General features: G+C 43.8%; 1 protein-coding gene across 4 annotated transcripts in view; it reads right to left on the bottom strand.

The window, feature by feature from the left end:
- Window positions 1-550: 550 nt before the first annotated feature.
- Window positions 551-15,292, bottom strand: part of LOC139462165 (PHD and RING finger domain-containing protein 1-like) — a 29,878-nt gene continuing 15,136 nt past the window's right edge. For 3 of the 4 annotated variants that reach the window (XM_071243699.1, XM_071243697.1, XM_071243698.1), the window contains exons 11-14: window positions 11,639-11,772; window positions 7,823-11,067; window positions 6,115-6,243; window positions 551-5,759 (exon numbers count right to left, since the gene is read on the bottom strand). In XM_071243699.1, coding sequence (XP_071099800.1) covers window positions 5,589-5,759; window positions 6,115-6,243; window positions 7,823-11,067; window positions 11,639-11,772 — 3,679 coding nt within the window. In that variant the 3' untranslated portion in view covers window positions 551-5,588. The remainder of the gene's footprint in view (window positions 5,760-6,114; window positions 6,244-7,822; window positions 11,068-11,638; window positions 11,773-15,292) is intronic. The other variant, XM_071243700.1, reaches the window with a different exon arrangement.

Raw genomic sequence — 15,292 nt, 5'->3', positions numbered from 1 at the left:
GCATGTCAGCTTAATGTGGGAGGAAAGTGATGCAGGTTTCAGACGTTTACCACTTCGGTGAAACCCACAAGCATGGGTATGGTGCTGACAAACCTAGAAACATAATCGGAGAGAACCAGGATTCCAACCCACAATCATAGGTTTCTGGCATGCCCAAGGGACGCAACTCTGCACAGCAAATTGCGGCCCCTTAGATGACTGGGCCACACGTGCCCCCCAAAGGAATCATGAGTTTTATTTACCTGAATATTATTTCCAGTACACCAAGGACAGTTTCCACAAACTTCAATGTTAAAACTTTGTACATTCTGTCAAGATATCACTTGTATACTGAACAATCCAAAAATACAGTATTCCTGTGATGGTTTTTAGGGATCATCAATATTTTTGGGGATATTTTTATGTTTCATAAAAAATATCCCCAAAAATGTTCACATGCCTTTATTAATTTTTGTGTGTGTAGAGAATACATCACAGCCTGGTATCACTAACATATGCTTCAGCCTTGTCATTCCAAGACCACAAAGATGACACAAGTCCTATGGGTTGATCATGTTTATTGCATGTAGACATGAGAGAAGAACATGTACTATAGCACAATCCATATACAAAAGTCCCTCACCATAACACACGGCCAACATAACACTGCCAATACAACACGTCAGACTACTTCAGCCTCAGAGGCAATTTGCAAAATAAGCAATTTTTGACAAACATTACCTTACACATCATCATCATCACAAATTCCATTGACGAAGGGGCAGTGGGGTAGCCTAGTGGTTAAAGCATTTGTTCATCATGCCAAAGGTCTGGGTTCCATTTCCCACATGGGTACAATGTGTGAAGCCCATTTCTGGTGTCCCCGGCTGTGATATTGCTTGAGTATTGCTAAAAGCAGCATAAAACCAACTCACTCCACTGACAAAGCCCAGAACTTTATGGGCAAGATAGCTCATCATATTTCCTCAAATGAGCTGGACTTATCAATTTGTGAGGTTTAAAAATACACAGTAAAAACACGTGGGGAGGGTGGGGGAGGTTGTCTACTACATTTCGTTTTAAAAAAGGGGGATCCGGACTCCCTGGACCCCCCTTGGTACCAGCCTATGGGGTCTGAGCTCTTCATAGAGGCAGCACAGAAAGTGTGATTTCATTCTGAGAGACAAAAGCTGAATGATTCTGCTCCCCATAAACCTATGATGATTATTTCTGTTCAGAGCACAAGAGGCAGGGATGCGGTGTTTTGGCAATGTTTGCGGGTGATCTGACAATTCGTATTTTCTAATATATATTCACGATTTTTACATGTTCATTATGAACAAATCCTATACGTCACCCATGGTATGTGTTAGAGTGAGGGACCACACAATAAACTAAACCTAACACTTGCTTGATATTTGTGAAGAATTTCATTCATCCATCCTACCAAATGTAGTAATTCCTACCCAGCAGACCCAGGGCTCATCACGCCCAGTGGGTAGAAACCTGTTTTTCACGGTTTTTGTTACTTGTTGTCTTGTATGCCGTGATAAATTTGTACCCCTGGTTGTGGTTCAAGAAGTACAGAGTAGCAGACTTTGTCTCACCATAGAAACAGTTAAATCTCTACAATAAATACTGTCAGACTTTAGAGGCAACAAGCCTGATAAAACTGTCAGAAGATGTCCAATTCCAATGCATAGCACAACCTTTTCTCAATATCTCAGACAGGTTTCCTATCCTTTGGTTCTGGGATAATTCTTGATCTGGACATTGCTTGCCTTCATAAAATGGCAAACTGACAACGTACTTACCCTTACACAAATTGATGGAATACCAATGTCTTTTCCTTATGAAGAAAATCAATGTTGTATCTGATCTGGACAAACAACAGAGAAGAATTATCCTTGTTTTCTGTTCTAACAAATACGTCGGTAGCAGAGACTGACATAATCCTGTCGCTATATATGCCGTATCAACAATGACCCACAAAATAATGGTAAATACTTTTAAAAACATTCTATAAATCTGGCCGTGAAACACATAAATCTGAACAGAGTAATCAAATGAATGATGTGCTTCACTTAAATATTTCTGAACGTCATTCTTCACAAACTCAGAAGCAACCTTAAAGACAGGTATAAATGCATTCAAAAATATTTGAACTGTCTCCAATTAAAGTCATGATTTGCGATTTTCAATAGCCATGACAAAAACAATACAGGTTCTTACAAGATCCTTTCAAGGTCAGCATCAAACTGACAGTTGATAATAGACCAGCTATTTCTAACAGCGTTTTAGCATCTTGGTTTATTTAAATGTGAGGGTGAGATAATGAGAGAAGAACACAGACCACAAATGTCTGCTATCTGACATTATGGGGTATTAGCCACCAGCACATTTGTATCAGCCGACGCCATCCCAACTCAACCTTGAAATTATTAGTCCCATACCTTTATTCAATTGAAATTGGTAAAATCTGAACATGTCTCTAAGTTAATGATTATCTTGAAAATGGAATTAAGAATCGCTTTACTTTCAAACATCTTAATTCCCATAAATAGATAAATAAGCACGGCTCCACAAGAACCATCATCAATTATGTTTACGTTTTAACACTTTCTAAAAAAAATATGATTTTTAAAAAATACACATTTTGAGTTTACTTCCTTGATTGTCCAGAAAGAATCCTTGGACTTTGGCTAATACCCAATAATGTACAATAAGTTACACGCCACAAACCAAGTTTCATCAGGTTATGTGCGATCCCTAGTCTGCTTCTGTCCACAAAATCCTATCTTGAAAAGACAGCAAAAGCTGAACATCGTGCAAAGGAATCAGGAACATTTCAGGATATCGTGTTAAAAGACTAGTTCGAATACAATAAAGGTGACTAATATCAATGTTTCATTGTTTAACATCTTATTTATTCATCCCCTGACTGAGCCTTCCTCTGAGAGGCTGCATTTAGTTTGAACACAACACTTTACTAAGAAAAGAATGCAATATTTGTACAGAACACTTTCTCTACAGCTACACTCCACACCAACTGAGGGCATGTCACTAGAAGCAATCACACACAAAAGCCAGGGAATTAAAGAAAGTCTTGGAAGATTAACCGTCTCAGGAATGGAAGGCATGGGAAAGATGAAGAACTATCGGACCATGACGATATACTGGCATGTCTGTCTACTCGTACGTTACTACGAATAGAGCTCAAAACAGAATAAATCTCTCACATTTAACAGTCAATTCATAAACAAATGGCAAATGTTTTCACAACTTTATAGGAATTTGTAAAAATGTCAAAACGTATTCAGACTTCATATAGGCCTCAATTTCATAGAGCAATCTTTTACCCGACACCCGTCTTAACTCCCATACTCTAACCCTGACTCCTATGATGACCCTACTGACGGCTCAAGCACCATTGTGTCTACACGTTTAGTGATGGTGAACGAAGGCTGTCTATGTTATAAGACTGGAATGATGATAGACCCTGACATGTGGAGTCTATACAATGCAGCGTGACACAAACTCGGTCGTTATCAGACTACGGAAGCCTTACATTATATTGCATTACATAAGCTGGAAGCATCTGGAACTGATGTGAAGGTTTGGCTGACAAAGCAGAGAGTTTCCTGAGCTGTGAGACTTCAGACACAGTATGGATGACAAGCTTCATATTTTTGTGAATCCCCCATCGATAAATACTTAATCAGTGTGTAATTTCCCTCGTATTAAAAGAAATGTTTCAATCTGGGCTCTAAAAACCTTATGGGAAAATAAAGCCATGCATCTCATTTGAATGTTTGAAATTTATATCAAATTTTTCAATCATACAACTCACAAAAGACTTCAGGTTGTGATCCATCCTGAAATGTTGGAGTATTTGCCCATGTGACAAATTAATATGGCTGCAGCTGCGGCCATATTTAATTATATCTTTAAAAGTGGCACCGCCCTACAATGTGAAAAGTGTGTAGCCAGATGGCCAATTGTTTGTATTTTCAGACAGGACATATCCTCAATTAATATTCAGGTGAACTTAATGCCAGCTGATAAAAGTATTTGTCATTCAATTCCATGAAATGATAATGATTGATGTTGGTGGATCTGTCAAGGTATCGGACCACCTTCCTCCAGAAACACGGTTACTATGACGACAAGACATGCATATTTAAGTTACGAGCTGCCAGTATATGCAAGGTCCCTTTTAGTCTTCAATTCCCTCTGACCATGATGAAATTGGATGATAACTTGCTGACTGTGTCATAACCATGAGCTGCCCTTTTCACAACACGGCAAAGGATACAAATCTTTTTGTTGGACACCATGGAAAGTGTCAATGGAGATGTCAAAGAGTCCATTACGTTACTTACACGAGTTCACTTCCTGATGCTACTTACACGTCTCAGCTTGCATGATTCAATAAGCGCTGGATGAACATCGGATGGGCATGATTGAAAACTTTTGTAAAAAACTCACACTTAAGTAGAATCCATTCATACATGAGTTGTGATTGCTGATTAGAAACGTGTGTTCAATATCCCTATTCACCAACTGGCCTGGAATTGTTTAATGAATTACAATTCAGCGAAGAGATATCAATTCAATATTTGCTCTGGTGTTAGATAACTAAGATAAACTGCTAGAGTGAAGCTGATTCAACACATCTGATGGGCTAAAAAAAGGATCTTCTTGTATGAAATATATTTTCGAAATGTTGGAAATGTGACTAAAATAAAGTTTCAAATGAAAATCCCAGGCCACTGCTATTTAAATGTTTATCCACTAAGTACGTTGCCTCTTCCACAAAGAATGGGATCTTAGCCCTGTGATCATCATACACCCTTGTTGAAGCATGGGAGTTTGGATCACCTTAGTGCTAAGATCGCTTCGTTGAACAGGACCTGTGGTAGCTAGAGTCAGGATAACTTGAACATGAATAAAGTTGTTGTGCCCAGGAGAAGCAAACAGACAAACTTCATCAACAAACTGATATGTAGCCATGCTTTCATGCCCTGGAAATGGAGGTCACGTGACCCTGCAGGTAACAATGATAGGTGATAAATCTATTTATCTCACATGTCTCACATGGTAACATGCTTTCTATAAAACAACTCCAAGTAATAATATTAACAATGATTGATTATCTAAATGAAATTGCAAGAATGTTTTTGCACAAAACTAACATACTTTCACTCCACAGTTTTCAGTCGGTCTAGTTCCACACTGGATAAAGTCTTAAACCAATCCGTTACCATGGTTACAGGAACTGATGAATTTACACTGCAGTTGTGCTGTACAGTATCTTTCTGGATGAATGGCATCAACATTGATTTATATATATATATATATTTACACACACACAGTTTCACCATGGTATACGATGTGACCAAACAGGCAATAACAGTCCATGATATTGGCAGGTTCCACGGTGACTGCCCAACAGATGCCTGTCACCCCCTCGAATACCATGTAGACTGATCACATCACAGCAATGGACGAGTCCAAGATGTCACATAGGTGAGAGGCAGTCTTATCATATGTCACCGAGCACTCACACATTTATTTGCTACACCAATATAGGATACAATAATTTAATGCTATCGAGATGGTTTCCCCTTTAGTCTTTCACCATTTGCTTTTGAATCATCTTTGGATTTCTTCTTTACTTCTTTGTGTGGTTTCCGACCTTTGCGCACTTTGCTAACATATGCATCGACAAGTGCCCTAATCTTTACAGGGTTCACATCTCCACTCTTGCTATGGCACACCTGGAAGGGAAAGATAAAAATTCAACATCTGATAGATATTCTTTGTATGTTGTTTAACGTCGCACTCCGCAATATTCCAGCTACATGACGGTGGTCTGTAAATAATCGAGTCTGGACAAGATAATCCAGTGACTGACATCATGAGCATCAATCCACGTTATGAGGATACAATGACATGCATCTACCAAGTCACTGAGTCTGACCAACCGATCCCGATAGTCGCCTCTTACGACAAGCATAGTCGCCTTTTACAGCAAGCATGGGTTGCTGAAGACCTATTCTACCCCAGATCTTTACAAGTCCTGCTGCCTCCCTGTATGAGGGAGGTTATAGTCCCTGTTAAGGAAATGGTTACCTTTGGCACTGCCTTCCTGAGAATCTCCTTATATTCGTCCTTATTGATCTTCTTGCTACTGTAGAAGGGTTTAATGGCTAGCTTCACCTCATCCACCACCCGCTCCTGGAGATGCAGTTTCTTCAAATACTACAACACATGGCAACATTGTAAGTACAAGACGCACCCACCAACATCAGTGTGGCTGTACAGCAGGACTTTTGTTTCATTTCCTGGTTTACAGGTTGTTTTGTGTGTTGTTTAACAACGCACAGAGCAATATTCAAGCTATATGACAGCAGTCTGTAAATAATTGAATCTGGACCAGACAATCTAGTGACTGACATCATGAGCACTGACTTTCTCAACTGGGATACGGTGACATGCATCCACCAAGTCAGTGAACCTGACCACCCGATCCCGTGAGTTGCCTCTAACAACAAGCATGAGGCCAATTCTAACCCAAATCTTCTTGCAAATTTTGTTTCAATAATTTGTGAAAGTTTTCCTTCAGGTTTAAATAACATAGGTAAGCAAAAACATCATAAACATGACGAACGGTTTCTGAAAATGTCCAAGCAGAGCCGTGAATAATTTTCAGGAACCAATGATAATTGAGAGAACTTATCCCTGCACTGAACCTAGACAATGCATTGGAATAAAACAGTGAGTGAGTGAGTGAGTGAGTGAGTGAGTGAGTGAGTGAGTGAGTGAGTTGGGTTTAACGCTGCTTGAGTGAGTGAGTGAGTTGGGTTTAACGCCGCTTTTAACAATATTCCAGTTATATCGCGGCGGGTCAGCTTAATGTGGGAGGAAAGCCCGAAGTGATGCAGGTCTCAGACGTTTACCACTTCGGTGAAACTCACGCGCACGGGTATGGTGCTGACAAACCTAGAAATATAATTGGGGCGAACCGGGATTCGAACCCACGATCATAGGTTTCTGGCGTGCCCAAGGAACGCAACTCTGCACAGCGAATCGCGGCACCTTAGATGACTGGGCCACCCCTGCCCCCTAAAACAGGTAGGACATTAGTCAGAAATATGTACCAAGTTCAAGGTCAGGTCAAGCTTCACATCATATTTCCCTCAGTTCCACCACAAACATGATTGTATTTACTGTAGCCATGGCAACCTGAACGACCTTAATGACCAATCATCACACTTTGACAAGTTCATGTTTATCACATTTATAACTTTATAAATCAAGTTTTCTCTAAATTATGTTTAGAATAGGTGGGTGGCAATAGATATGTTAAGCCAAAGGAGTTAACAGATATTACCTATCCCTGTGGGCAGTAACTTTCTTATGTTTGCACATGATGCTTGCTGCATATTGTCTCATAGATCAGTAAATATAACTTAATGAGTACATGTTACCTGAAACGTGTTCCAATTATTGATATTAAACAATGAGTGACTGTTTTTTAATAGATCCCAGAATCTGCGACTGATTACCCCAAACATTTAATAAATTGTAGGGATAATAAAATTGAGAATAACAATTAGAAAGTCTGAAAAAAGTTTTAAAAGCATTGTTTAAATTGTGCCATGTCCAATTTTCCTTTTCGTGTTTTTGTTTGTAAAATAACATTTAAGAGTATAAGAGAATACAGAGAAAAAATTGCCTAAATTTATGATTTTAAAAATTTGTGTTCATTATTTGATCACTTTTTAAAACCAATGACTTAACTTGTTTTTTTAAGTTAGATTATTAAACATATCCTAACCTCATTCAGTCGTACCTTGTCCTTGTTTGTGAGGTCCGCAGCTGACGACGGTTGGTCATCCTGAGTGGAAGACAGCTCCTGGACGGTTTTCTTAAAAGTTTTCAAGTCAACTGTCCTCTTCTTGGGTTTTTCATCCGGGTCGGTGTTCATGCAGTCGGGCGGGGTGGGTAGCTCCAGCTCACAGTCGTCATCCAGCGGGGACATGTCCATGTCCACGACCTCCGTGGTCTCCACCGACTCCTGCGCCTTCAGTAAAGCCCCTTTGCCAAACAGCTGTGGGGGGAGTGGCACCTTAAAGATGCCGTTCCCCTTCCCACTGGGGGAATTAAGGCCAGATTTGTCCTTTTCAAGAGCAGCAAGCTGGGCTTGAGCATTTAGTAATTTTGAGATCTCTTCCAACTGTTCCAGCTGTGATTTTGGAGCCTGTGGTCCGGGGGGTGGTCTGAGTGGGTTCGGCAGCAGAGGACGAATTGGGTTCATTTTCATCTGCACTGGAGGTGGGTGATTGTGATCTGGTGGGAGGTGCATGTTAGGTGGGAAGGGAGGACGCGAGTGGTCTGGACCCATGGGGTCGAAGCCACCGTTCATCACATTACCCCCTGGGGGCATTCCGCCAGGGCCAGGAGGCATACGAGCACCAAATCTGTTCTGCTGTAGCGGCAACATGCCGCCAGGAGGGTTCACCTGCCAGCCAAACCGAGGCATCGCCCCAGTCGGGAGACGAGGAAATCTACCTGGCTGGGTCTGTGTGAACGGAGGTGGCTGATTTAACATAACAGGGTTCATGAGAATCTGTCTTTGGGGCAAGCCTGGTTGGAGTCGGGGATGAAGCATCCCAAACGTCACAGCAGGCAGAGGAATATTTTGTGGCTGCATAACCCCTGGCTCACTTGTCAAAATAAATGCATTCTCACTTATGTAAGGTCCCTGTCCGTGAGCATTTTGCATGAGCTGTGGCGGAAGGTCGGGTGATGCACTGTTGGGCACAGCACCTTGAAAGTCCACTGAGATTCCCTTCTCAGTCTCCTGTTCCTCATCGGTCGGGTGAGCTGGGTCATACACAGACGGCTCCTTCCCGAATATACCACCCTGCTTAATCAAATGCTCAGACACTTTCTTAGTGGCAAATGACTTCAACTGAAGACGGACATGTTTTTCACTTTCTGATTTAGGCTTTTCATTCTTACTTGCTGATTTGTCACTCTTAGCCCTTTCACTTTTGCTGTCTGACTTATCACTTTTAGCATCAGGCTTATCACCTTTGATGTCCAGATTTTCACTTTTCTTTGCCAAATCGGACTTTGCACTACTTCCGCTTGGCCCGAAGGATGGCAGGGGTATATTTTCATGGTCCTGCTCCTCATCATCATCACTTAGAACTATTGGGTCATCCGTGAAAGAAACAGGCACTAATTTGGGTGCACTGTGATTAACTTTCACTGAGGAATACTTGGTAGTTTCCTTTTCAGCCTCATCTCCAGATCGAATCTTCTTGTACTCACTCTTTGAATCTTCCCTCTCACTCTTTCTTTTATAAGATCTTTCACTATCACGATTTTGTTTAGAATAACTGTCTCTTTCAGAATATTTTCTAGGACTGTGAGATCGAGAACGACTTCTACGACCTCTATGTTCACTGCTACGATCCCGGCTACGATCACGATCACGCCTCTTTTTCTTGTGCGATTTTTCTCTTTCATAAGATCTTTCACGAGAATATGACCGTTCTCTACGCTTTTTGCGAGATGACCTTTCACGTGATCTTGACCTTCTACGGTCATGTGACCCAGATCTATCCTTTCTCTCTCGGGACCTACTTCTAGATCTAGTGTCTTTCCTTCGTTTATGCCTAGACGAACTTTCATATTCACCTCGTGACAGTTCTTTTCTGCTATGCTTATCACGTGATCGTTCTTCTCGATCATCACGTCTATCTTTATCCCTTCTTTCATAGTCTCTTTCCCTCTTATCATACTTAGAAGTCCTATCTTTGGAGTCAGAGTCTCTTTTACTCTTATGAACAGATTCCTTCTTTTCATATGCCCGGTGACCATGGCCTTTTTCATCTAACCGTTGCAACACTGTCCTTAAATCATCAGCAGCATCCTTATTCCTGTAACTCCTCTTCTTAGGAATACGTGGAAACTCTGAAATGGGCACCTTGTTTTCCTGTTCTCGGGTAATTTCATAGTCAGAATCATCTGTGTCCCATCCCCCTAGATGTGACCCCATTGTCCGAGCTTGAACCTCTTCCTCAATCTCACCCTCTTCATCACCCCCTGCCTCTTGCTCCTCTTCCTCCTGTTCTTCTTCCTCCTCCTCCTCTTCAACCTCCTCCTCTTCAACTTCTTCTTCCTCACCATCCCCGTCCTCCACCTCTTCTCCTTCCTCATTTTCAGCAACTTCCTCATTTTCAGCAACTTCTTCATTCTCAGCATCTTCCTCATTCTCGGCAACTTCTTCCTCGACTTCTTCCTCCACCTCTTCCTCCTGTCCCTCATTGGCATCTTGAGAATTTGTTTCCGTTTCCTCTACTTCCTCCTCTGCAAGAGTGTCTTCAGCTCCATCCTCTGCCTTCTGACTGTCTTCGTCTTCTCCACCTTCATCAATCTGCAGAGGTTTTTCAGAGTCCATGGAGGTATCGTCCAGGGCGTACTCCATCACTTCACTCGGAGACCCAACATCACATTCGCCCCCCTTTGCTTCAGTACACACCTTGGAATCTTCAGATGTAATCTCACTACTGGCCTCAAAAATATCACTTTGGCTCTTGATGCCTGGAATGGAGTCCGGTTCTGACGCATCTTCTTTCACACAATCGTCATCTGTTTTCTCTGACTCCTGCACCTCTTCCCCGTCCTGATTAGAACATTCATCATCTTGCTCAGTCTTATCTTCACCAATATCTTTCACAGCAGTATCCGTCTCATTTTCACTGTCCTTGGCGACATCTTCTCCCATATCTGGGTCCTCGTTTGTAGGAAAGGAAGGATCATACACAGTCTCGGGTTTGCTTGGCGAGTCATCTGTGGGTTCAAATGGGTCGTAGTCAAAGCCAATTGAAGCTGCTGGAGCCAGTTGGCCTTGCTTCGAGGACAGAACATCAGCTGGATCTTCATCTGTGGGATTAGACGGGTCGTACTCATCAACTTCCTTCTCCTTTGAGAATGTGTTCAACTCAAATGTGTTGCTATGCTTCAGATGAACGTCTGCCTTTGGGACTGGCTTGTTTGCAACGAGAGAACCTGAGAAGAAACAGACAAAAGAAGATTTCATCAGGGCAAATCACATGTGACTTGAAATACAGATACACTCTAGCAATATTGGATCAAATTCATCTACATGATCTAGTTGTAAAGGTCTCACCAATTAATGAGATTGTTAAAGTCAACCATGAACATTATAGTTCAACATGAGATCCGTTAAGAATCTAAACTGAATAGATGAACAAGATGTGAACAAGAATTGGCTAGGACAACCAAAATCTAATTCCCAGGGGGAGGTAATAAAAGTCTCTACATGTCATGACATTACTTAAAATTGCTCCTTAAATATTTGTACATGCATCTATAATGACAGATATTGTGACCCTTAATTTCTTTAAAGATAAGTCCAGAGGACTATTGTTAACTCATGGCACATGGCACAGTCCTTCTGAGTTAGTAGCTAGTCCCGCTTGACTGACTCAAATCACAGCATTGAGAACTGTCAAGTGTCATAGCCTCAAACAAGTCATTAGGGACTATTACTTGACCTCAGCACTAATAAGTAGTCTTGGTCTACAGGACAAGCATGAAATCCGATGGCTGGACCTACCGTCTCTCTTGATCGTGACATCCCCGCTCTTCATGTTGAGGATGCTCTGACTCTGCATGATGCAGCCGAGGATGTCGAAGGTGGAGCTGGTTGCTGCTGCTGGCTCGACCACGAGGGTGGACGGAGTTGACACTCTGGCAAAGACATCAAGATCATCAGTTGGAGAGTTAAACAAATTTACGGTGACATTTGTTTAGACAACCCATACTGAAACAATACGTATGACACCTTGTCATGTTTTGAGTAAGTGAGTGAGTGAGTGAGTGAGTGAGTGAGTGAGTGAGTGAGTGAGTGAGTTTAGTGAGTGAGTTTAGTGAGTGAGCGAGTCCAGCAATATCACAGTGGGGGACACCGGAATTGCAAATTTTCTTATAAATTGTATATTTATATACTTATCCTATCTCAAACTATGCATTTCTTCTTAAATCCTCAGGTCGCTGGGGTCGTGTCAAGGAGAATGGATAACTATTCATGTACCCTACGGAGGATCTTGTTTGTTGTATTACACTGCGGTCTTTAATATTTCAGCCCAGGGGTCCAGAAAATTTAAAATCCCAATCGGACATTTGCATTTAGGCCACGCCCCCTTCAAATAGCGTATTTTAGTATGACTTTTCACACACATTACAAGTTTAGTAAAATCTAAATATTTTTTACATTTGTATACTTATCCTGCATTACTCCGTATTGCATTTACTGCTGTCTTTGACAGAGTGACGAACTGTGTGAGATCCAGCTGCTGAAGAAAGTTGTCCCAACCAGCTCAGGAGGCAGCGCCCTCTCACAGTCGGCACGTGACCCGGAAGTCATGACGTCACACAAAAACACATAACTGCTTTAAACATAACATCTGAAACTTCGTGGGGAGGTAGCGTAGCGAAAGGGAGGGCACTTAGACTTCGTAATGCAGGATAAGTATACAAATGTAAAAAATATTTAGATTTTACTAAATTTTTTAACTTATCCTGCATTACTCCGTATTGCATCTTTATCAGACGGCATGGCCGGTGGGCATACCTGCAGATGTGAACCATATTAAACCCTCGTCAAGGTCCGATGAATCCGCACCGCATACAAGTGATGACCGGAACATCTACGACCATTCCTGTCTTCAGGAAACAAGAGTCGATGCAAAAACGAAACGCCCGAATAGGTAACCGAAATACAATGAGGCGTTTTGCCAAAATATATAACTTACTGAAGAGCGAAAGCGAAACGCAGTAGATCCCCTCTAATCTGAGGCGATAAACACCAGAGAGTTCGACGGGCCCCGCTCGGGGAATCGAAGAATCAGCGGCTTCGGCGGCAAAATCTACGACCAATCCCAAGAGCGAATGCGAAACGCAGGATAGCCCTCTAGGCTGGAGGCAAGGAACACCGGTGAGGTCGACGGGTACCGCTCAGGTATCAGAGAAGCAGCGGCGTTGGCGTCGGCGCCGGTGTCCACATCTACTACCATTCCTGTCGTCAGGAAACGAGAGTTGATGCAAAAAGTAAAACCCGGATAGGTGACAGCAATAGAATGAGTCGGGTAACCCAAAACTAAAACTGACCTAAGAGCGAATGCGGAACGCAAGAGATCCGTCTCGTCTGGGGTGATAAACACTAGAGAGGTCGACGGGCCCCGCTCAGGGTATCGGAGAATCAGTGGCGTCGGAGATAGATGACCTGTTGGGCTACAACCAGGGACCAAAACTGTGAACGCCGGCGACAACTTTCAAGGCTACATCACGGAAGTAGTGGTTGGTGAAGGCGGTGTCCGATCGCCACGAACAGGCTTCCCTGAACGACTGGATGGAACAGTATACCGTGAAGAACCAGTGTAAATACGATCGCCCTGATCTCATTTTATTTCAGGTGATAGCCTTTGGGGGGAGGGTCCAATCCGGCGGCTCATAAGCTTTAAGGATGACCGTCCGGAGCCACAGGGAAAAGTATTCCGGCTGACCAACGACTGCGACGAAGGGGAGACCGGCAGAAAAAGGTGTTTCCTAGACTTGCGGCAGTCTTTAGATCGTAGAATAACCTTCAGTGCCCTTACTGGGCATAATGACGCTCATCCTCATCCTCGGCACCCACACTGGACGAGGGGGGAGGGGACAAGGAATGATCTATCAGGCTGTCCTGGGAGTTGAGTCTTTACGCTGACGTCCCAGTACGGTCCATGATGAACGGCGCCCTGGGTACCGCATTCGAACCGGGCACGGGAGACGTCGAGGGCGTGCTGTACATGGACTCGAGCGGCAGTAGTCAAAACCAGTAGAAACACCCGTCCTCTACTTAAGGTCGTAGAAGGAAGACGAGGGGAGTGGTTCGAAGGGCGTTGAAGACCACATTCAGATCCAACGCAGGCGGTCCGAACTTGGCCTTCAGGTCTTCAAGACTGAACGAGCGCAGCCAGGCCCGTAGGTCGGGAATTTTCGTCTTTCTCCGATCGTCCGGGATGGCCAGAACGGAGTAGATGGCGACCAGGTGTGTGGGGGTGGTAAGCCCTTCAACCGACGGGTGCTACGCAAGTACAGAAGGAACTGATCCAGGATCTGCGGTGACGCTGTCATCGGATCCTGGTGTTTGTCAGAACAAAATGCCTGGAACAAGCATCATTTATCAGCATACAGTCCCCCTGTAGATGGACGGTGGGCTGATGCAATAGCCTTGGTCGCTCTAGCCGAATAGCCCTTGGCTTTCTGCAGGTGTGTCAGGCGTGCAGACGATAACATGCGGGTATGAGGGTGTGGCAACAGACCGTGTGGATGGAGCAGAAGGTTGGACCACACCGGAAGTTCCAGGGGTTGTCTCTGGGTATGTTTCGGAGGTCGATAACCCAACTTCTGGCTGACCAATAAGGCGAGACCAAAGTCAATGGCAGGGGTCGAGTGGCCTGGATCTCTGAAGAACCATGGGAGGGAGAACCGGAGTCGGAAAAGCGTACACGCGTAATCCTTCTCAGGAACGATGGAAGGCTTCGACTGCCACAGCGGTCGTATCCGGCACAGGTGGAATGGAAGACAGCTGGCCACATTCAGATATGAGGCAAACAGATCTAGGGTTGGGGTGTCGACCGTTTGACATTTTCTGGCCCGAGGCGCCGGAGAGCGTGAGGCGTCGGAGAGCTTGAGGCGCCTGGAATGCCGAAGATGGTGATTCTCGGGGGCGCCGGTCGAGTTTGTAGCGCCGGGAGAGGGGCGAGTACTCTGGGTCCGCAAACACCACACTACGGTGACGTCGTCAGTGGACACGATCAACAGGGCGTGACCGAGAAAGCACTATCAGCAAGCGACGTCCTGGATAAGCCTTTATCTCGAGGCTGTTGCTGTGCCAATGGTGTTGATCTCTGGATCACAGGTGGTCACAATGTGGGCTGGTGTGGGCCACTAGCCACTGACAAGGTGGCAGGGGAGGTAGTCAGCAACAGGGGTCTGCGATTGCGTACCGTCGGTACGATTCGGAAAAAGGTGTGATCGCCTGCGAGCCAACCTCAAGTAGACGAAGTAAACCAGCTTCACAATCGACCGCCGGGGCATCCACGTAACCGGGTAGTAGGAAGTCGAGGCAATATGGCCATTGCACGAAGTAATTAGATCGTTTTCATCCCTGAAGCGGCGTATAAGTACTCCTGTTCTTATATCGAGGTGACGATGGACGACGACAACA

Source organism: Haliotis cracherodii, unplaced genomic scaffold (genome assembly GCF_022045235.1).
Source record: "Haliotis cracherodii isolate W230 unplaced genomic scaffold, xgHalCrac1.p SCAF_15, whole genome shotgun sequence".
Taxonomy (NCBI): Eukaryota; Metazoa; Mollusca; class Gastropoda; order Lepetellida; family Haliotidae; genus Haliotis; species Haliotis cracherodii.
This window is presented reverse-complemented; position numbering and strand designations above follow the sequence as displayed.